At 35.7% G+C, this 23,897-nt stretch overlaps 1 protein-coding gene across 1 annotated transcript in view; it reads right to left on the bottom strand.

The window, feature by feature from the left end:
* Positions 1 to 23,897, bottom strand: part of LOC306887162 (glutamate receptor ionotropic, kainate 3-like) — a gene marked incomplete at both ends in the record, with an annotated part of 125,986 nt that overhangs the window by 43,924 nt on the left and 58,165 nt on the right. Inside the window, 7 exons of the mRNA XM_079444707.1 lie at positions 55 to 162; positions 3,917 to 4,060; positions 8,059 to 8,229; positions 11,953 to 12,006; positions 15,867 to 16,048; positions 17,013 to 17,270; positions 18,079 to 18,252. Coding sequence (XP_079300833.1) covers positions 55 to 162; positions 3,917 to 4,060; positions 8,059 to 8,229; positions 11,953 to 12,006; positions 15,867 to 16,048; positions 17,013 to 17,270; positions 18,079 to 18,252 — 1,091 coding nt within the window. The remainder of the gene's footprint in view (positions 1 to 54; positions 163 to 3,916; positions 4,061 to 8,058; positions 8,230 to 11,952; positions 12,007 to 15,866; positions 16,049 to 17,012; positions 17,271 to 18,078; positions 18,253 to 23,897) is intronic.

Below are 23,897 nucleotides of genomic sequence, written 5' to 3'. Positions count from 1 at the left end.
AGCTATGTTGTGTCTGATTCGAGGCAGCTGTTATGTATTTGTGTGGTGGTTTACCTTTTGAAGGCCATCCTCCTTAAGACTCACAATGTCAAGATCAAAGTCGGTGCGCAGACCTGTAGTTCTGTTGAAGCACAGCCGTCCCGTCAGGCCATCCCAGTGAGACTTCAAAGAACAAAGAGAGAGATTCAACAATTAAAACACACCAGGGTTGTGCAATATTCAGAATTGAATTGAGAATGTTATTTCGATCCCAATTGAATTCCCCAATTTGCAAAAAAAAAATAGAAGAGAATGCATTTTCAGTTATTTTTGGTGCCACCACATACAGTGAATGCAGTTTAAATCAAATATAATAAAAGAGAGACACTTTATAGCTTAAACAGGCATGCTATGTTATAGAGTTTACAGGGCATATTCAGAAACATTAAATTATATTAATATTAAACAATGAAATGCCAACTACAGCACAATTAGTATTTAATTTGCTTTCATTTTATTTAACAAAATTAATATATTATGCTAATACATGCTCTATATAACCACAAAATCTTCAAAATGAGCCAAAATAAAGTTGACTAGAATTGAGAGTACATGGGAAAATGGAATCTCCTGATACTTATTTATTATTAGCACACTTGAATAGTTAAAATTTTTCAAATAATGTTAATATTTATTTATATAAATAATAATAAACAAAAAAAATGTAATTGACATTTTGTGATGTTGTGGTATGTTAAATATTTTGACCGCACTAAAATTGCTTTACCGAAATATATCAAACCAGTTGAGGAAAATGTTTTCTATATATTAGGAAAAAATAGGAAACATGACATGATGTATGATGTAATTGATGTTTTATTGGACTAATGCAGTTCATTTTTTTGGTACATTGTTAAACTAAATAAAAAAAATGTTGCAATGGTAACTAGCTGAAATAAAATAAGTTTTAATTAATTTTCCAGTTCAGCTTCCTGTGGTGTGTGTGTCAAAATCCATTCAAATTCACACTCATGAATTCAAAAGGAGTCAATTCTTCAGTTCTGAATTTTGTCCAAGTATGGTACACTTGTGCTTGCACACACACCCCGATATACATCCTTATAAGCATGCGCACACACACACACACACACACACACGCACACACAGCTTCTATTTCCTTTTTAATTACATTTTACATCTCAGCGCCTCAGACACATCTTCCCCCAAGACCTCCGTCCTAATTAACGACCATCTCAGTTGCAACAATCTCTAGAGACAGAAAAAATTACATTGCAACTCCTCCTCCCCATTCCTCCCTCGTCCCCTAAGCAAAGAGCTCCTCCCCCAAACAACACACACTGATCTCCAGCCCTCTCCATAACCTCTTCCAAATGAAACACCTCCGTTCTTGTTCAGGAGCGAGGACATTTCACAGGAACGCGTGTTCTCTGCTATGCCAAAGAGAGACAACGCTCTCCACGCCAACTCTACGGCCCTCATTTTGCTCTTCTCTCGCTCCACAGAGCTGTGTTCAACAACTCTAATCTGCCTATTATGAGTCCCAATCAAAGTCTCTCTTGTGAGCTGAAATAAGAGCTGATTATGACGAGCACATTTGCGTGCGAAGCACACGGTGATGAGAAAGTGGGACACTGTGAGTTTAGTAGTGCAGGGCCAGAATAGTACGAACGCAAACTCGTTGCAATCAACTTATCTACTGCACTTAAACGAGGCAATTAAAATGGATGGTGAATGGTGATTGTTTATCAGCTAATATCCACCGTTAAAACTAAAGATTGCCTCTGAATAATGATGCAGTATTTATCAGTAGTAAAAGTATTTACTAATGACTAATTGGTAAAGGTATTTGGACATTTAGGTCACAATTAAATTTATAGGAATGTCACTGATAAGAAAACATCGGAGACAGTGTTCTTTATTTCACAGAAAGATACCACAGGCACACTTTTCAAGGTAAACAATTCACAAAATGAGTCTGCATTAAATTATATCAATAGATAGATAGATAGATAGATAGATAGATAGATAGATAGATGGATGGATGGATGGATGGATGGATGGATGGATGGATGGATGGATGGATGGATGGATGGATGGATGGATGGATGGATAGACGGACAGACACAGACACAGACAAACAGACAGATAGATGACAGACAGACAGACACAGACAGACAGATAGATAGATAGATAGATAGATAGATAGATAGATAGATAGATAGATAGATAGATAGATAGATAGATAGATAGATAGATAGATAGATAGATAGATAGATAGATAGATGACAGACAGACAGACAGACACAGACAAACAGACAGATAGATGACAGACAGACAGACACAGACAGACAGACAGATAGATAGATAGATAGATAGATAGATAGATAGATAGATAGATAGATAGATAGATAGATAGATAGATAGATAGATAGATAGATAGATAGATGACAGATAGACAGACAGACAGACAGACAGACAGATAGACAGATAGATAGATGATAGACAGACAGACAGACAGATAGATGATAGATAGATAGACAGACAGATAGACAGACAGACAGACAGACAGACAGACAGACAGATAGATGATAGACAGACAGACAGACAGACAGATAGATGATAGACAGACAGACAGACAGACAGACAGACAGATGATAGACAGACAGACAGATATATGATAGATAGATAGATAGATAGATAGATAGATAGATAGATAGATAGATAGATAGATAGATAGATAGACAGACAGACAGACAGATAGATGATAGACAGACAGACAGACAGACAGACAGATAGATGATAGATAGATAGACAGACAGATAGATGATAGACAGACAGACAGACAGACAGACAGATAGACAGACAGATAGATAGATAGATGATAGACAGACAGACAGACAGATAGATGATAGATAGACAGACAGACAGACAGACAGACAGACAGACAGATAGATAGATAGATAGATAGATAGATAGATAGACAGACAGACAGACAGACAGACAGACAGACAGACAGACAGACAGACAGACAGACAGACAGACAGACAGATAGATAGATGATAGACAGACAGATAGATGATAGACAGACAGACAGACAGACAGACAGATAGATAGATAGATAGATAGATAGATAGATAGATAGATAGATAGATAGATAGATAGATAGATAGATAGATAGATAGATAGATAGATAGATGAGTGTACTCGTGTGACAGTCATGAAAATTCTAACCTTTGTTTTTTATGTTAATCATTTTTTAAATTATATAATTTAGTAAATATGATATAAATACATATAAATGTATAAATATAAAATTATTTCCGCAATTATTATGCATGTGTTTTTCACTATGTATATGAAGAGTTTATTTGCAAAAACAGATAACCATATTGGTTAATGATTAAAAAATAAAAGCTTGATTTTCTCTGTATAAATTAATAAGAAGAATATTACTGTAACCAGCTTACCAGTCAATTTCAACTGATTGGTATGCCATGCAATTTTTAAAAACTGTATTGTTCCATACAATGTCTTCAATTTGAGTTGTGTCTCTATTGATTCAACTTTCAGACCTACCAAACTGTAAAGAAATATTTAACTTGAAAAGTGTGCTTAAGCTGCCTTTCTTTAAAATGAAAATTAAAAATATTGAAAATTTTTCAAATTTTCAAATTAAAAGTTTGTAATCATCTCTAACGTGTGCAAATACTTTTTGGGGGGTCACCGTATACAATGAATGCAGATTAAATCAAAAATAAAAAGACAACCTCTTAAAATGAGTTTGAACAGGTATCAGTGACAAGTGTTCAGCAGAGAAGCTGATACTGTGTTATTTAAACAATATCTTATATATCTTATCTTGTCTCTGGAGAGCTGAAGTGTTTGTGACAGCACTGCCATGAGCGATTGTCATTACCTCTTTAATGAAACTCATGAAGCGTCCTCCGAACCTCCAGGGTTTGTGGCGATGACACTGCAATGAGTTGACAGTCATCTGCGGCGCATGCTGGTAAGAAACCGACACGATGTGGACTGCGTCGTACGTCAGAGCAGCATCTGTCTGGAATAAATAGGGGGGCGATATGTCAGCTGAAAGGATCTGACAAACTGGAGGAGTGCAACCTGACCGGTTGACAACCTTGTGAAACAGCAAACTGGGCCAATGCTCAGGACCATTAGTACACTTGAATCAAAATGTAAGTAGAAAAGAACTCATCAAGCTTTGATTCAAGTCTGATGCTGAGAGACAGTGTGCATGAGTACATGTTTTGTTGTTTTTGGAGGAGGAGGAGGAGGAAGGAGTTGTGGTTCAAGAAATAGCCATCATTTTCATGTTGTTGTGTGCCCAAGTATCCAGGGTTCATACTTGTTTTTATAGTGTATATGGGTTAATAAGGGGTGCTAATTTAGTGAGTGACTAACAAGCAAGTGCTTTTTTTGCAAATTAGATTAACTGCACTTGATATGAACAAGGCTTTTTTTTAGTAATGCATCATTGTTCATTATTCTTTAACTGAACAATGCTAGAAGTATACATGTCTATAAGTTAAAGAATAAGTGTTTGACAACTAATTGTTTCTATATTTGTACTGTCAAATCAGAATCCAATGTATTGCTTGATTCTACATTGCACATCTTCAAACTGTGACTAATTGTCGCATTTTATGAGTTTTCTTCATGCTGGTGTGACTAAATTTTGTTTGCATTTCGTTCGCTACAAAGTTGCACAATTGTCTTTGATTTTGCTCTGCTATTTTTGATGAGAAACCTCAAGCGACAAATGCTCCAAAAGTGGAACAAAACAGCAGTACTCATTTGAACTCAGAGCAGGTATGTTTATTTGCGGACTGATCTCGATCATGTGATCCAGTGAGAAGCACTTGAATTCAGCACAGATTTATCTGTTACAACTCCCAGATGTTTTGGTGATTTAAAGCCAAATAAAACAGAATGAACTTGAACCGAAGATTGAGAATGAACAGAAGAAACTTTGTGGCATGAATGATCCAGTTAGAAGTTGTTTCAATCAACAAATTACCAACATTTGTTATGGATGTTTATCACTATCATTACAGTAACATGTTTTAACACTAACCATGGCATTTTGGCAGAAAAAATTGAATATTCATATTGAATGTTATTAGATTAACATAGTCATGAATATACTGCATTAACTTATTACAGGAGTAATGGGACTGTTGTTATGAAGCTGGGGCAGTTTTTTGAATTTATATATACTAAATGTGGTTAATGTTGTATATAACAAATATTGCAGTTTCCTAAAAGTTTTTTTTACTGTGGTAGTGAGAAACAGTATGTGGTTTGCCATGATCTACAAATGCATGATAGCGTGAAAGAACAAAGTCCTATAAAAATTACACTTAGACAGTAGGTTTTTACAACTTACAAATGCAACACAAACTCAGTTCTTTACTGTCCAAAAACTATTTCCATGAGACAAATAATTTAATATATTACGGTACTAGTTCATGTACCCTCCGCCAGTGCTACCAAATCAGGAGTCAGTGCCCCCATTTTGTAGAATTTGGTGGCACCTGTATCTCTCATATGTTAGAGTTCTGATTTTGATGGACAAAGATAAAGGAATCTATCTGCACGGTCCATCAAGCAAGCACAGCAGTAGGAGATTTTAGTCCTCCAACCATTTTAGCATCTGTAACCACTGTGACTGGAGTTGAACTCTTTCCACAATCTCTGCATTACCAAGTCATACTTCTCAGCCAAATCCAACCACAAGTTCCAATTGAGACACACTCAATCTACAGCAAACAGGCTTCAGCTAAATGTTAAGGATTGTCAGACACTGCTTCCTTCAGTTTGTTCTCTCTCTATTTTCATAACACTGTTTTCCGGTCTACAGTAAGCTCAAATAGTGGCTTTTATCAAAACCTCTCTAAACCGAATGAAAATGCTGAACACCCTCTGCATGTATGATCCAGAAAAATATGTCAAATTTATAAAATGCCTTAAAGATGCCCTACATCAGAATATGTTTTAAGAAGAGCTATGAAATTGTACATATAAGATGCCTTAAACACACCTCCAAAAGTAGTAAAATTAAGTCAATGAACTCAAAATGAACAGAAATGTATTATTCCAACTAAGATACTAAGGGAGCCATTGACACACCAGTGGCATTACTGCAGCTGCTGTTATACTGTATTATAAAACTATATGCATTTCATAAGAGTCTTAAAGGGTGATATCCTGCAGAGTTAAGCTTCATCCCTAATCAAACACACCTGATAAATCAAACCAACATTTTCAGGATTACTCAAATATTACAGAGAGTTTTGTTTGATTAGAGATTAAACTCTGGAGGATATGGTGACCCTCTTAGACCAGAGTTCCTTCTCTCTGCTTTTAAGTGTTGGCAAAAGAACAAAGAACATCGTCCAACAAAGTTCACAATGTATTCCCCTACATGGCAGGGTAAGTTTTATTTTGCACATTGAATTATGGCAGTTAGCTTCACCAACTCCAGGAGCAATGCTGGCAGCAGCATAGAACCTTGTACCTCACAAATTTGACCTAGGTTTTTGATCCCCCAAGATCAGCTCATCAAATAACTTTAACATCTACTGTGTCTTGAATGTATCTGGTCTGCAGCCCCCTCCAGTCGGTTTATTTATATGCACTTAAAACATTCCCTATAAAATTTACCAGGAGTGTCCAATCGTGCTCTTGGAAGGTCACTGTCCAGCAGAGTTTAGCTCCAACCCCAATTTAAAACACACCTGAACCAGGTAATCAAGGTCTTCAATTTGCATGATGCTGGCCGTTCAGGAGCAGGATTGACACCCCTGACATATACATTTTGAGGACTGACATGCACAGAGAGACAAGAATGCTTGTCCGCTGACCCTCATGACCCAAGCAAGAACCAAAATCCTCAATATAGACAACAAAATGTTACTTTCCAGCTCTACTACTGTCACCAGCAAAGCAACAGCTACTAGACTGATTCTTTCTGTAGACACTTTGGACAATGAATAAAAAGCAAGAAAATAACTGGTACACCATCCACTTGCCAAGTCTCTAACACATTCTACTGTAACCATCTTCTGGAGAGATGAGGGCTTGAAGTGTGCATTGTTCAGGCAAAGTGAGCTACTCTAGATCGAGCGTGTCCGCAGGAAGGAGGACGAGTGTTCACTGAGATGTCCTTTATATTGACCTTGCCATAGGCTTCTTGTAACCAGGCAAAAAGTTGTTGTGATTTGAGAGCTGTGGATAATATGAGAGTGCTGGGAACACTAGACCAGATGGAAAAGTACTTTCAGTCAATAGCTGGACTGACTAAACTGAGTGGTTGCAATGGTCTGTATTCAAACATTCAACACACAGATGGATATGGCAGGAACTATATGTCTCACATCAGTCTTGTTAGCTGTTGCAAATCCAATGATACATATAAGATGTGTATGCCAGCATTTTCAACCTTGCACAAAAGACATAATGTAGTACACGTTGATATGCATGAAACAAAAAGTCAATTTAGAGTAAATGGTAGCACTGAATGCAGTTTTTTCTGTAATAACAGTACTCCTCTACATCAAAATAATCAGAAATTCTACAGAACAGCGTAGGAGTATTTGAACTACTGTGAAATAGATTAATAGATAATCACAGAAGCCATACAGTTGAATCCAGTCTTTATGATATTATGGTATTCAACACTGGCAGTGCATGAGGCATACCATTTGGGATTATTAAATCTGAACTGCTGCAGTCTAAAAGATTCTATTACCTAGCAAATAAAAGTAGATACTTTATTTAAGTCTCAACCATGGCAATTACTATTATTACAGACACCAAATCCATCTGAAACAGCTCACAGAATATATTAAGAAATAAATAAATAGCTCCTTTAAAGGTTATTTTTTCAAGAGTATGGATTAACTGAATAAGTATGACTATGGATTACATTGGTTACAGTGAAAGTGGAACCTATTCAAAGCTTTTGTTCCATTGTTTATTTGGCATTTCTTTTCAGGTTAGCTGGCGGTGATATTCAGGGAGAAAATGGAAGCATACCGTCATGATCCCTTCCAGGAGGCCGGAGTCTGGTTTTGGGGGAATCTGCCTCTCAAGGGACCACTTCTCCACAATGGAGGCAACCTGAGGATTGTCCACGTTTAGGATGCGGAAGCCGGTCATATTGACACCGCAGAAGCGGTACGGCTCCAGGTTTATGGCCATGAGATCCTAGAGGAAGAGCAAGAGAGAGAAAAGATCTCATTTAACCAGCCTGAATCAAGCTTCATTGTTGCTGGATGAGAGGCTTCTTGTCTCTTTGTCCCCTAATAAAAGCAGCAGATAGAGAGTGGGGTAAAAAGAAGATAGACAGAGCAAAAATAAAAGAGATTAAGGATAATACCATGCTTTCCATGCCGCCTGGGTACAGCCAGATGAAGCATAGTAGGACGTACACATCTGTGCCAGCATGTATGATATCATAGACAGTGAGCCAGGAGTCATTCGCACAATAGCTGATTGAAACAGTTATTTTCTCTGTAATCCGGTCTTCATTGCTCCCATCCAGCGAATTGAACCGTAAACACTTCACACCGCTCTGAATGCCGACCTGACACTGAAATGTATCACTATGTCTGGGCATTCAATGATTTTAACAGTGTGGATTCTTCAAAAAAAAAAAGGATCTGAATTTCGCATTCGCAATGCAGTGATGTGGGATGAAACACTCTGAAAATGAAATTGCTGGGGTGGAAAATAGCATTAAGATTAAGTGTAAATTAATCGAGATCTTTTCGTCTTACGAGGTCAAAGCAAAAGGCGCAGCTGTCTAACACAGGGTTCTGTAAATCTGAGAATGAATGGCAAAATGAGCAAGACCGTGTTCATTGAAAGAACTTCCCGTAATGTGCTGAGGCTAATTAACGCTCTAGAACAATACCAACACACCCACACTACGCATGCTATTGTCTGGAGTGTTATTCTGAGAACAGTCGCTATGTTTCTTGTACCATCCTACATATTGCCAAACATGTTGGGAAGGTGGGGGCGGCGAAGAAATGTGGTAGAACATAATAGACAATTTCATTAACACCCTGTGGGGCTGGAACTGTTCGGAGAGAAGCATGAAAAACATGCAGAAAACCGCTTGCCCCGAGAAACAGCACTTTTTGAACTATACCATAAATGATTTCTTGTTAAATGTAGATGTTACGATGGAAGTTAGTTTTATGGCTTCTTTCCATCTTGATGTTTTACTGTATTATTGTGGCATTAGCGTATAAGCAATGATTGATGCTCAAATGCTTAGAATGTAGTGCAATTCTTGTTGGATTATTGTAAAAAAATATATCATCACGGAAATAGCTACATTGTTCATTTTATTATGTCTTAGATGGGGAGGTCTTAGCAAAATTATGTCATGGAAATCCAACATCGTTGTTCGCCCAAAACATAAATCCAGCTGAGTGGGAGAACAACAACCGTTTAATATACGATGGATACATATTATATTATATATATATATATATATATATATATATGTTTTTTTTTTTTTTTTTGCAACAAGCAGCCTTTCAGTGTGGACAGAATTTCTGCTTACTGGAATCTTGGTCTGAGCATCACATTCGGTTAAGACACACTGTTATAGTAATAAAAATTAATAACTTAGTACTGCTAAATTGTTTCAAAACAATCTGAAAATAAATACACAAAAAACTAAATTAGTTTTCATTTACATAGGAAAGTGCTGTTTACCAATGGAAGACACCTGGGTTCAAATCCAGACTGATATCACACCGGCAAAGAACGTGTGATTGACGTAGTGATATTGCATTATACAATTCAACATATAAAAATGTAAGCAAAGAAAGAAAAACCAAGGACTGTCACAAAATCCTTCATGCGTGAGACCATTTTGCCCGTTTATCAAGTTTTGCTCCGTCAACAAAAGTTACAAATAGTTCCAAACAAAGACATAGCATTGCACTGCAACATGGCATAGGTGCTTCGCTTATGAATGAATCTACATATTTCAATTAATCGATTGCATAAATGATTCACGACTCACTAATAACGACACTTGCTGCCACCTACTGGAACGTCCACACAGTTAATTTACAGATCCCAAAGCAGAAAGTACTTTGGACTGACCAAATAATCTGCTACAGCACTGTCGTCAAACACTTTTTTTTCTAAACAAAAATTTGGGGCAGCAGCTATTTATGCTATTTGTAAGCAGCTAGTTATGCTAAGCGTAAATAAAAAGGCAGTGTCTAGTGCAAATAGGCAACCTTGTTGCCAAAAGCCAATTTCACCAACTTTGCTTACTATTGCTCAGATATTTTACCTTCAGTACACACAACATTACTTCTGTTTACACTTTGAATAACATCTATAACCATCTGTATATTGTGAGAACAATGTGTTAATTATACTTGGTGTAAACACTTATCTACTACTATTTTTATACTTAGTATAAATGCCTCAACTGCCTAAATATTTTGACAAATCCACAGCTTTAGAAATGAAAAAAGCACATATATACACATTTGCTGTGCAACCATATATAAATGCACAGTTTCTGTGCAATCATATATAAATGCACATTCTAGAACCATATGGGACCCTGGAGCACAAAACCAATCTTAAGTCGCTGGGGTATATTTGTAGCAATATCCAAAAATACATTGTATGGGTCAAAATGATCAATTTTTCTTTTATGCCAAAAATCATTAGAATATTAAGTAAAGATCATGTTCCATGAAGATATTTTGTAAATTTCTTACCATAAATATATCAAAACTTGATTTCTGATTAGTAAAATGCATTGCTAAGAACTTCATTTGGACGAATTTAAAGGTGATTTTCTCAATATGATTTTTTTTTTTTTGCACCCTCAGATTCCAGATTTTCAAATAGTTGTATCTCTGCCAAATATTGTCCCATCCCAACAAACCATGCATCAATGGAAAGCTTATTTATTCAGCTTTCAGATATTGTATAAATCTCAATTTTGAAAAAAATGGCACTTAAGATTGGTTTTGTGGTCCAGGGTCACATATTTTATGCACAAATACCTATATTTACGAACAAGATCACATTGTGCAGTCAGATAACGCAGTTGAATCATATAGAGTACATTCGTTTGCATTATCTTCCAGTCAAATTCAACTTGCGTATCTCCTCGGGGTGACTGCTATGGCCTATTTATCATAACAAATGATAAATGTGTGAAAATATCATATATCAATTCACATGGGCAGAAAAATTGTAATAATCTAATGAAAACACACAGTTGATTAGTTTTCAGTGTGTTGGGTAGTAATCAAGCCTTTAGCAAGGATCAGTAAACCGCAGCCATAACTCAGATGCTTGACATATACGGTGCATTACAAGGACACTCAAACTCTGTACCAAAAACCAAGTGAATAAGTTTAAATAATAAAAAGGCTTCTAGAAATATTAATAAATATAATAATAAATTTGAAATAAAACTAACTATAGACATAGAAGTTTATTCAAATCATTAATAAATACTATAAATGATACTGAAATAACAGCAGAGCTTTCTGAGTATGATGTATATATGAGTCCTCTGTAGTCGGCTCACTAGATTTAGCAACAGTACCAAAATCTGTTCAAGATAAATTGTGTTTGCGAGACAGTGAGGAACTTCTGAGCATCAAAATCTAGAGGTGGAACACAGTTGTCAATCACTTTGTTGCCTTTGTAAAGGCTTTTGAAAGACGTTTTGTTGATCAGAGCTTGAGGGAAGGGCTAATGTTTACACTGGGGTGCCGGTAACTCCATTAAGGCGGTTTTGTCAAGTGAAATTGATATTGCAGACTGGATCCAAAGCTCATCTGCAATTAAAAGCCATTCATCAAAAAATAAAGTGGGAGCAGCACAAGAACAAATGACATTCAATTTTCTGTTAGTACTGCGGTACATTACCAGAGTGGTGAAGATGTAGTGATAGTACTCTGTCATCATCCCCATCATCTGGGCCTACAGGAAGAAGAGGGGTGGGGTAGAAAAACAATGAAAAAGGTCACTATGTCATAGAGTAATTTGCAATCATTGTGGCAGCCAACACACACAAAAAAATAAACAAAATAAAAAATGACAACAACTGAGATTGAATCAAAATAGTGGAACTATGAAGAACTATTCAACTATTCTCTCACCATCTGTTTTTCTTGTATCATACAGCACAACAGTTAGCGCAGCTAGCTTTTAGCGGTGATAAGGGCCATTCAAGAAATCACCCTCAAATATGACTTTTGTTCTTCTACTGGACACAAAAGATAAGAATATTGATCCTGATCTTTTGCATAAAACTGAAGTGAAAGGGGACCTTCGACAAAATGACCTCAGGATGAAAATTAATTTACTATTTCTACAGGGCCCTATGAAATCCATACCCCCCCCCCCCAAATTCTATTCTATTCTATTCATATTTGTTTGTATGTTTGTTTGTCCAACTTCAAATTCAGTTTTTGTTTATTTTTTTCAGGATTCTGTTCTAATTGTTTAGTTAATAATCAAAAAGTATTTCTAATCAACTGGATTCATACAACTTTAACAATTTAATAATCTATTAAAATGTTAACAATTACAGTGCCCTATGAAATGTGTTGTTTATTTGTATGTATGCATGCATTTATTTAATTATTTATGAAGTTCTATATTCTGGATTCGTTTTTATGGTTAAATATAAATATAAAATTAAAAAGCGTGTTAACGGATGCATCAAACTTATTTCAAATGCAATCTTTTAAAATGTAGTCAAATTAGTATTATATTATTTGATTAGATTTTTTGCAAAGTATGTACAGCAGCTATGTGCCACTCATTAAGACTAAGACACGTGGATCAAACAGACTTCATATTTCACATATATTTCTTTCACAGTTTTTATTTTTTTGTGCTTCATTATTAACAAACACTATTCCATATTGCAATTTTATAAAGCTTTTGATTTATTAATCTAAATTTGGCCAAATTCCATGGCATTCTGGGTTATACGGTTCCATTTTAATGTCTGGATTCAGTGATTCTGTTCAAATTTTCTGCATTATGGCAATATTAGTGCCATATTCCTGTATTCAAACATAATGATTGCTTCATACATTGGTCATATCTACTCCCAATACATTTCCTTCAATGTTCATACAAATGCTCACTTTTCCCTTGGTGCTCATATGTCTGCTTTAATTATGCCATCTGCCGTGAGGAAAACTCAAGGTTATGCTGAGCTCTTTCCCTCTTCTACACCGTAATCACTCAAGTTTGTGAAAATGTCAGAAATGGTTTCATGTCTTACAATGGGTTGCAGAAATAGCCCCTTCTATGTCTGTGCCTGTACTTTCTATATCTCACAGTCCCTCTCTCTCTCTGTCTCTCTCTCTCACACACACACACACACAGCCACAAGCATAGACTGCCTTTTAAAGACTTCTGGGATTTAGCCCACAGACGTCTCAGACAGACTCTGTGTCCGACTGCATTTCCTATTTCTCTTTGGCCTGAGGGGGAGTACATGCACCGACAGAAGTTCAGGAGAGGCTGACAGAGAGAAAAACGAGCCGCAGACAGGTTGTAGACAGGTGACCGCGGGACAAAGCTTATTAAGAGGACTCGGGCCACAGAGAATGACACAACTTTTTCGTAAGTTCAAATGTGAAATAATACAGCCTACAGTTAAACTGGAAGATACATGCAGGGGCGTCAATGCTAAATGAAATGAAGAGCAAAATATGGTACAAGGTTTAAAGCAGTATCTGCTTGGACATTGTTTTCTCAGATATAAATAGAGAAAGAAATATTCAGTCCCTATTTGACCCGTGGTAAACATTCTACATAGCAATTGCGATGTTATCAGATGTTGCAAGGACAAGTTTGTGAATGCAAGACCTAAATCTTCCCTTCACATCAACAGCTCTGGATTAAAAAAATAAATAAATACTGATTTCTTTCAAAACCACACTGCTAAGTTTTTAACTGACATCCCAGAATTTGCTTTATGTACTGTATTTATTTTTCAGGCTAATAAAAGATAAGAAATAGTGTTTTTGTAATGGCCCCAATAAGTATTTAGACACTTAAATCACACTTAATGAATGCATTATCCTATAGGCAACATCGCTGACCGTGGCAACATATTTAATGACCAGTAGGTGTGCAGTAAGAGGCAGAGACTTCAAATTTGTAAAATTGTGTTTATTTTAAGGGCTGTACTCTGAAGACTTAAATATGCATAGAGTACGTAAAGTGTGCATAGAATCTGTGACGTATACAGCCCTTCTTCTTTTTTTAAGTACATTTGCACAACATAATAAAATGTTTTGAGAAATCATAACTATGGTATGATAAATAAATCTTAGAAAATTATGACACAATTTTAAATATTTAAATTTATGAGGTGTAATTATGCAGAAAAAGTTGAAATTATGAGATATTGACATTTATGAAAACAAAATCATTGTTTTATGTTCTAATTATTCGTTTTTATCTCATATTTGTCACTTCTTATGTCATAATTCGTACTTTTATCTGATAATTTTGATTTTGTATGCCATAGTTCTAACTTAGTATCTCACATTTTTGACTTGCCATGATTTCTATCTATATCTATCTATTTCTATCTATTTTTTATCTTATAATTATTACTATTTATCTCGTTATTACATGACATAATTTCAACTTTTTGTCATAATTAAGATTTTTTTTATAATTAGTCATAATTATGATGTAGTATCTCATAATTTAGACTTTTTTATTTCATAATTATGACTTCATTGTATCAATTATATATATAATACACTTCGAAAAACTATACTTTCAGATGTAAGTATATGGTTCAAAACTGTCAAAGTCAAAACTGAAGCTTTTGCAACATTTGTCTATACAAGTCTATGTGCTGCTATCTCATAGTTTCAAAATGTTATCTCATTATGACATTGTATCTCATAATTCAGTTTTTTTTTTTTTCTCACAAAAATGACTTCATTGTATCAATTATATATATGATACACTTTGAAAGACTATACTTTCAGCTGTAAGCATATGCTTCAAAACTGTCAAAGTCAAAACTGAAGTGTACTGTACTTTGAGCTTTTGCAACATTTGTCTATACAAGTCTATGTGCAGCCATAGATTTAAGCTTTGCAAAACTAACACACTTGTTTAGGTGCCTACAAACCTTTGATGTTTAATTCTCTAAAAACATCAAAGCAAATTGCATCTTCAAACAAATGATGCAAGAGGTACTGCAGTACTCACAACTCCAAAGTGACTAAATACTTTTACCCTAGTCTTCGTTTTGGGAAGCATATCTATTGTTTTATCCTCATTTCAAATATAATCCCTTTTTCTGGCACTGAAAAAATACTACAGGTGCTCTAAAAAAAAGATACAAAATTCAAACCTACAGCACTGGATATTTCTGTATGAAATTAAAACATACATTAGCAACCAGGCACTCACACTGATTTGTTATAGAGACTTTTTTATGGGGCTACAAAAAAATCAAAAATCCAATTTGTATCGACTCATAGGCCTTCATAAGGGTGCCAATAGAGAAATGACTCAATGGCTTTTTGCAATCACATTGATATTTTTAAGGATAGCATTAAGAAATAGTTCACACATGTTGGGGCCACTGTCCATGTTCACATGTATGTGTAGCTTCATCTCCATTCTGCCTCCAGCAAAAAATATACCATATTTCATTTAAAACGTCAGATCCAAATCCAATACAGCTTCTCCAGATCTGGACTAAAACTTCAAACGGGCTTGAGTTCTGAGAGAACATCAGTGGATAGTATGATATGAGTGTGCATCACTTTACAAAAGTATGAACTCACTTGTTTGAGGATCTGGGCAGCCATTATATGGCTGCAGTCGAATATAATGCGAAACTCTCTGCTCCTTTTCATCTCTTTGAGCAGAGGTCTGGTGTCCGTGGTGTCCAGCGGGAGCTGTCGGATCTTCAGCCTGATGTTATACCTGGATGGAGCCATAATTAACTCCTGGAGTCTGATTAAACCTGCACAAGAAGAGTTGAGTGCCAGAGTCAATTACTTAGCATATCAGTACCAGCTCAAACCAGCCTATGGGAGTCAAGCAGGTTTTGAACAGGTATGTTGCTGGTTGAATGTGGCCTAACAGCCATAACCACCTTGAAGAAGATGGTCTACCACACTGATATCACTAGACACAACCAATACAATATATTGGCTAGTTCGGTTAATGGGCCAATATTTGATCAATATTCAATTAAAGTTCCAATTGTGGGATGATTAAAAATACTAAGATCTCATGTCATTACTGACTACTGACCAGTGGTGAAAAAATCAATCAATCAATCAATCAATCTTTTCTGCCAGGACATTATACAGTACAATGAATTCACAGATGAATTTCCTTTAATTAATTTCCATTAATTTGTACTTGCCATTTGAAAGACCAAGTTGACCAACTGGTCTAGACTATGTTAGATCAATGACCGTCTTGGACCAGCTAAAAGCCATGTAAAATTTTAATTGAAAGAGACAGGAAAATCGGGACACAAACAAGGCCACATTCAAACCCGGGTCCCTTGTGAGCAGATCTACTAAAATGTTGAAAGCAAAATGCTTCCCTCTGTGCCACAGCTCTGAAAACATGTACTGTAAAGCAGACATTCAATCTAACATGCCGTTATCCTGGTTGCATTTTTAATAATACATATGTTTTTATCACATATTTTGCATCTCAGACGAATTGCTTTCCATTCCCGCTCCTGTCAGAATCAACATTGCTCGATTACTTTGATGCAAACTATTTCTAGAATATCAAGGCCTGAAGACTCATTCTGACAGCAACAGGAAAATTAAGAGACTCCTGCTTCTTATCACTGAAGTACAGAGTCTAATACACTTTTAAAGGTGGCGGACACTCTTTGGCTGCAAGTACTTCCTCAAGTAACACAGTTTACAATGACACACTGACATAAAGCCATTATCTCTCACCTGTGCTGTCATCGTAAACCACGGTGGCTGTCTTCCACTTGAGGAACTGCACCAGGTCTAAGATAGCGTAGCTGAGAGAAGAGTAATCCGGGTACAGGTTGGCATAAAATGTATCCCTATTGTCCATCGGGTGGTGTTTCCATCGCACTTGAATGTGTGGCACCTCCAGGGCATTGCAGATAGACTGCACAGCATTCGATGAGGAGCTGTGAGACGGCCCAAATATGGCAACTACACCTAAAGACAGCTGGTCGCACGCTGGCGAAAGCAGACGGTGGGTCATGTGGTAAGAAATGTCAAAACAGAAATGTCACTGCATGCAAAATATTCCTTTGTATGTTTTACGACACGGTGGTAAATTTCATTCTGTCATAACCATTTGTATAGACAGAATACAATTTATTCAAACAGGAAATAGTTATTTTAAATTTCACAATATTACTTTTTTTTTTTACTATGTTTGTGATCAGAACATGAGCCCTTTAAAGTGGGAAAGAAATAATAAATATATTAAGAGTTAATACAAGTTAGTGCTTACTGGTAAGACTTAAAGGTCACCCCAAAATAAAAAAAAATGCTGAAAACATTACTCACCCTCAAGCCATACAATGTAAATGAGTTCTAAACAAAAATGCTGGTATATATACAAGACAAAGGGACATGGGCTGTTTTATTGGAGGAAGCATTATTAAGGATTATGGGCTGGATTATGTCCAGAAGTGACTGTTTAAAGTTAAAAGGCCTTAATAGCGGATTTGTTTCTTCCAAACATGCAGCTTTTTACTTCACAAGGTGTTAACTGATTGAAGTTGTGTGGATTGCTTGTGGATTATTGTGATGTTTTTTTATCAGCTGTTTGGACGCTCTTTCTGATGGCACCCATTTACTGCTGAGGATCCACTGGTGAGCAAGTGATGTACTGCTGCATTTCTCAAAATATGCTACCTTGAACAAACTAACATATATCTTGGATGACCCGAGGGACTCAGTTTTCAGCAAATTTAAATTTTTGGGTGAGTAATAGTCTAAACACAACCACAAACCTTTACATTTTTACACAACTCACCTTTTCTGGAGGCCTCAAAGCTATCATAGATATTAATCCTCTGAATGTCGTACGTTAACGTTGTGTTGGGCAATAATGTCCTGTTTCTGTTGATATTATTAACTGCAAATTTAAAGGCCAGTTCCTCGGAGCTGACGAGCGCCACGGGTCCATCCATTTGTTCAAAGATCCCACCTAAAAAAACAAGAGAAATCACTATCAAATGAACCAAAGCTGAACCCGGAGATGAAATCTGGCACCACATCCAAACCTCTGGAGGTGTTTTGCATTTAGAGCTGTCGGCTAGCTTGCTTGTGTACTTAAGCAACCCTTTTCGATCTGCTCAGCAGAAAGAAAGAGTGTCTGACAGTCACAGCTCAGGCTTTTAAAGTTCAAGGCCATAATGGAGATGAGGAGAGTGAAAGAGAGAAAGAGAAAAGTAAATGGCTTCATCAAAGGTACCTTGCCTCCTTAAGGCCTGCAGGTCACCTTTCATTCTCTGATAAAATAAAAAAAATAGATCCATACACAGGCCTATAGCTCGTGGATAGAGTTTTTGCACAGAAGTTTGAAACTTTAAAGCCGTTTGGGCAAATTCATTTTATAACAATCTGCTGAGATTTCAAGAAATGCATTTTACTGCCAAGATTCCACCAATGGAAGAGCTGGAGAAGTAAACTCTGTGTTTATTGACTTTACTGTGCAATAGAACCCTATAAAAACAATAAAATGATAACATCTGGAGCACGCTGAGCAATCGTCAGCCCTTGAGGATTAATGCTGTTAGACCTGCTTCACCTTTCCAGAGTATATCAGCGATATGACGGTCTGGAAGCCAAAGACATATGAGCAGAGAGAAATATCGGAGGAGCAAAGTTTGTTCGGTTGTACAAAATTCAATTTCACATATTATCGGTTCATGCTATTTGGGATTTAAAATATTATTAGTATTTTCCACAAGAAGAGTACAAAATAATGGCTGAAACTAAAGCATGTGAAACTTGAAGTGGAGTGATTTATTATTAATATTATTATTATTATTGAAAAAAATTATAACTGATCTGAATAAATTATTATAACTGAATTTTTTTTTTTAAAGTTTACAGCCCTGGCTTGTGTGTATATAGACACAGTTGTCTATATGACACAGTTGCAAGTTGCATAGGTTGCCTAAATTAAGCTAGTTTTAATATTCGTTTTTATTTATTGATAAATATATATTTCCCATAAATGCAAACATATACAATACATAAAGTGTGCATAGGCCTACATTTTATTTCTCAATGTTCTTACATTATTTTTAATAACATGAGTAAAATGCATGAAATAAATAGTCAATACTTGTCTTGTGTTGACATCCCCTTCCTGTATATCACAATATTGATTGATTGATTGATTGATTGATTGATTGATTGATTGATTGGTTGATTGATTGATTGATTGATTGACGGATTTAAATGGGGTTTATGAAGAGATTGCCCAGACAACTGATTTGCTTAAAATTCCCTATTTGTCATGCATGTTAATTTATATAATCATTTATCTAACATGTTTAATACTTCATACCAAAACTATGGGATTTGTTCTTGTAAAGCTTTAAAAAATATCAGCAATGGGACACCAACCTTATTTGTGGAAAGTGCCTGCTGAATTTTACAGTGCGTAAGCATACCAGAAAAAACATTATGCCAAACACAGAAGAACCCTTGGGCTTTTTTTTTTTACTTTCCTTTTTAATATTTCCAATCCTGCTTTTAGAGTCTGTAGCATGTAGATCCATGAATGCATGAATATTTAAGAGTTCTTGAGTCAGACCTCAGCACAGGTCAAGAACGACCTGAACATCGCTGTTATTCTCCCAGAGGAGAAGAGCTCAAGTACGAGGCTGCAGGGGAGATCACAGGCCTACAATCTAGAGAGCTGCGCAGCATTGAGCCATGCACACTATTTATGACTCCAGCGCTGCTTGACTTCTGAAGGGACATGATGCATAAACTCCCTGGAAAGAGCCCCGGCGCATTAAAATAAATGAATCCTGCCGTTTTGTGGGGAAATCTCATTAGAGTACATTAAGTAATTGCTGGGGTATATACTAATTTGACTATTAAGAGGATAAAATGCGCATTGCTCGGAAGCACTAAAATAGATTTAATAAAAATGGGAGATCAGCTGCTGCGAGGAGAAAAAAAAAAAAACGCCCCGCAAATAGCTTTACAATGAATGCGGCTGTTTCCAGATATACAAGCCATAAAGGAAAAGGCTTGCGACTCCTCCATCAAACAGCAGAGAAGAAGCTTTGTTTCCGATCAGGAGAATCTCTATGAATAAACAGATATGACAAGTTAATGGCGCAGGATATTTACGCTGATGTACTGCTCTGTGCTAAACGGGGTCTTTAAAGGGCTAAATGTAAATTGAGCTCTAACTTTTGATCTCTGATTTCTTGCACACCTTTCTCGAACATCAGTCAGTTTAAGTTGCGATTAAGTTGTTTCCTGTTTTGAAACAGCTTTACAAAGGCGGCCTAATTAATCTCTTGGGTTGTAGCCTGATAGAGAAAACATGTGCTCATTACAGCTGCTACCTTTACTAATACGGCTGCTTGTAGACCTCTTTACAATCCACGAGCTTTTAAAGCACTGCAAAGTAAGACTGTAAATCGCAACACAATTATATAATTTCTTAGCACGCGATTTGCATCAGGGCTAGTGGTGAAATAGTGTTCCTGAATGAATCTCTGATATTTCATATACTCTGATACTGATATTCCTTTCGAAGCATGTTTTTTTTTTATGTGATGCCGGGCAAGTTTTCAGTTGCTGAGTTTAGGTACGGATATATAAGCTAACATCTAAATTGCTCAAATTAGCTACGTTTTACGGTACAAAATGTTATTTGTCTATTGCGCAATAAAAATGATTGGTTTTCTTCAAAAGAAAAAAATTCTTTAAAAAGCTAATTATGAAATAAAAGAATATGAATTGAGCGGTTTAATCAGTTTAATGCGTTTAATGGTAAATGGAAGCTCAAATGTGCCAGCATGATACACGAAGAAATAAAAATCTTTTGAGCTTCCGAATAAAAGCCTATATTGAATTTGATGATCATATAAAGCAATCATGCCTTTTCAGAAGACTTGCATTAAACCGTTCATATGGATTACTGCTATGATGTCTTTATGAACGTTTTGATGCATCACAGTTTTGGTGGATAGGGACATAAACCTCTCACATTTCATTAAAAATGTCTTCATTTGGGTTTTAAAGATGAGCAAAAGATAAAATATGTTTCATTTTTGTGGTGATGGCCTATTTAGCATATCAACAAAGAACCTGTCTTGCAATTTATTTTTTACCCATAATAAAACATCATGCAAACTTTTAAAAGGTTTAAAGTTCAGCAATAAACAGAATCAAAGTTAAAAATCTCTGAACTGTTACAAATGAGCACTTGCCATGTGCCAAATGTGAGTAAAAACGTATATGAAACAATGTTACTCACCAGTTGGCTATTTGTATTTATATGTATTTACATGTTTTAAATATTCTACCAATGGCTGAGAATGTGATATGGTTTAGTGTGATTACCAAATAGCAAATAATGCAATGAAATTATACAAATCTGATGCACTGTATATTTAATACAAAATTGGGAAGATGCTTGGCACATGGTGCATGTTTTAAAATACACACTATATATGGCTTTCAGAGGTGGTGTTTGTGTGGAGCAGCATTTACTGTGAACCAAAACACACATCATTTCAATCTGTTAACATGAGCTGCTCATGTGAAAAGATAACAGTTAACAATGGTTTATAAATCTATTGTCAACAAAATAGAAGCATTTCATTTTCATCAAAATAAAAACTCTATGATTTAATATGTGAAAGCGACATAAATAAATAGTTATTATTATTATTATTATTACTAAACATATTATTAAATATTTTGCAGTTCAATAGTATAACTGTACAAAAATAATAATAATAATATTACTACTACTACTGCTAATAAAAATAATAATAATAACCTACAACCAGAAGCTCCATGGAGAAATGTATGACATTTCTGTTAAATAATTATCTTTCTAATAATTGATATGTTAAGCGGTACAGTATATCGTATGGTAATGCTATTGCGCTCAATCAAAGGTATGATAAAGTGTTACTGAGAGAAAAAAAGTCTAGAGAGACAGAAAAGAAGGAAGAACTGAAAATACAGTGTATTTTCTCCTAACATACTGTATGGTTTTTCATAACGTTACGACTCCAAAAAAATCCATTAATGCACAAGGCAAGTTTATAGCTGTGGGTCAACTGACACTGCCCCTGCGTTCTGGCGGCTCTATCGGTGCCTTGTACCCAAATATACTGTACCAGTCTGAACACACACTCACCACACACAGCCAAGCCAAAGCCTCAGCCAAAAGCCTAACAATGAGACAATATCATTATGTTTTGGATGAATGTCTGCATGCAGGCTGAGCTTTTCTAGAGGGAGCTCTTTTGTAGCACACCACTCCCCTGGTCGCTTTCCCAGCATGCCTGTGAATAGCTGTGCTGCTCCCTGGAAGCTGAAGGTACCCTGCCACACAATGGCAGAGGAGAAAGCAACAGACAATAGTCCGCACTAAACAACTACGGCAAAAACCAGCATTGTGCACAACACTGACCAATTAAGGAACGCTGTATTGCCCTGTTATCCCCTTCCATCTGTCTATTCCCGAAGGAAAACAAGAGGAGAACTCGGCGTCTGTCTCGAATGAACGAGTGCAGAAGTCAGACATATTACAGTGGCAGAAACAGACATCATCTATTCCTTAAACTCAATCTGTCATGATTGATAACGCATAATGACTTTCAGATTATACGACAAATTGACTAATGCATTCCCGGCCTATATTTACTTACAAATGCAATAAAAAGCTCTGAAAGAACAGAAGGAAAGGAGGACTGTTTATTAGCTTTGTAAGATAGACTCTGTTTCTCATTTTATCAACGTCTTTTCTCTTCTGGACTTTGTTTGGTATATTACTGAATGTTTTATTCTATGTCATTTGAAAACTAACTACATTCATTTGCCCATTGACTCTTGTTGTACTATGCCTTCTTTAAAAAGAATAGTGGCCTTGCTTTTTTGGTCTGTTTATTTACACATTTTCCATTCTTATCTATCTATCTATCTATCTATCTATCTATCTATCTATCTATCTATCTATCTATCTATCTATCTATCTATCTATCTATCTATCTATCTATCTATCTATCTATCTATCTATCTATCTATCTATCATCTATCTATCTATCTATCTATCTATCTATCTAAAATTAAATGGCATAACTGCAATTATGGTGCTCTAGATGTTGTAGATGAGTGGAAAACTCAGCATCTTAATAAACATAAATATCAAACATAAATGCTTGAGAAATGCGAGTTCCTTCCTTTATACCCTTTTCCATGAAAATAAATGACTGTCTACCTATCAAAAATCAAACTAACCACAATTAATTACATATATCATAGCAAAGGCCCAAATAAAGATAATATTTTTAAAAGATAATAGATCAGGTTATTATGGAAATTAACAGAACATACAAAAATGGTCCTTATTTATTTAAAATCTACAATATATTGTCATCTTTTGATACCATGTGTGCTATGTTTGATGATATTTAAAAATAAGCAAACAAATACATGTATGAATGAATCAAGTATTATTACACAAACTTAATATTAAAATTGAAAATAGCCACCTTTTTTCTCAGCATTGCAAAGCTTCACTGAAAAACCTCCATTCGTCCAAAACGTCCATCCCCACTAACAATGTGATAGCGGTTATCT

This window comes from Barbus barbus, assembly GCF_936440315.1.
Source record: "Barbus barbus genome assembly, chromosome: 21".
Classification (NCBI taxonomy): Eukaryota; Metazoa; Chordata; class Actinopteri; order Cypriniformes; family Cyprinidae; genus Barbus; species Barbus barbus.
This window is presented reverse-complemented; position numbering and strand designations above follow the sequence as displayed.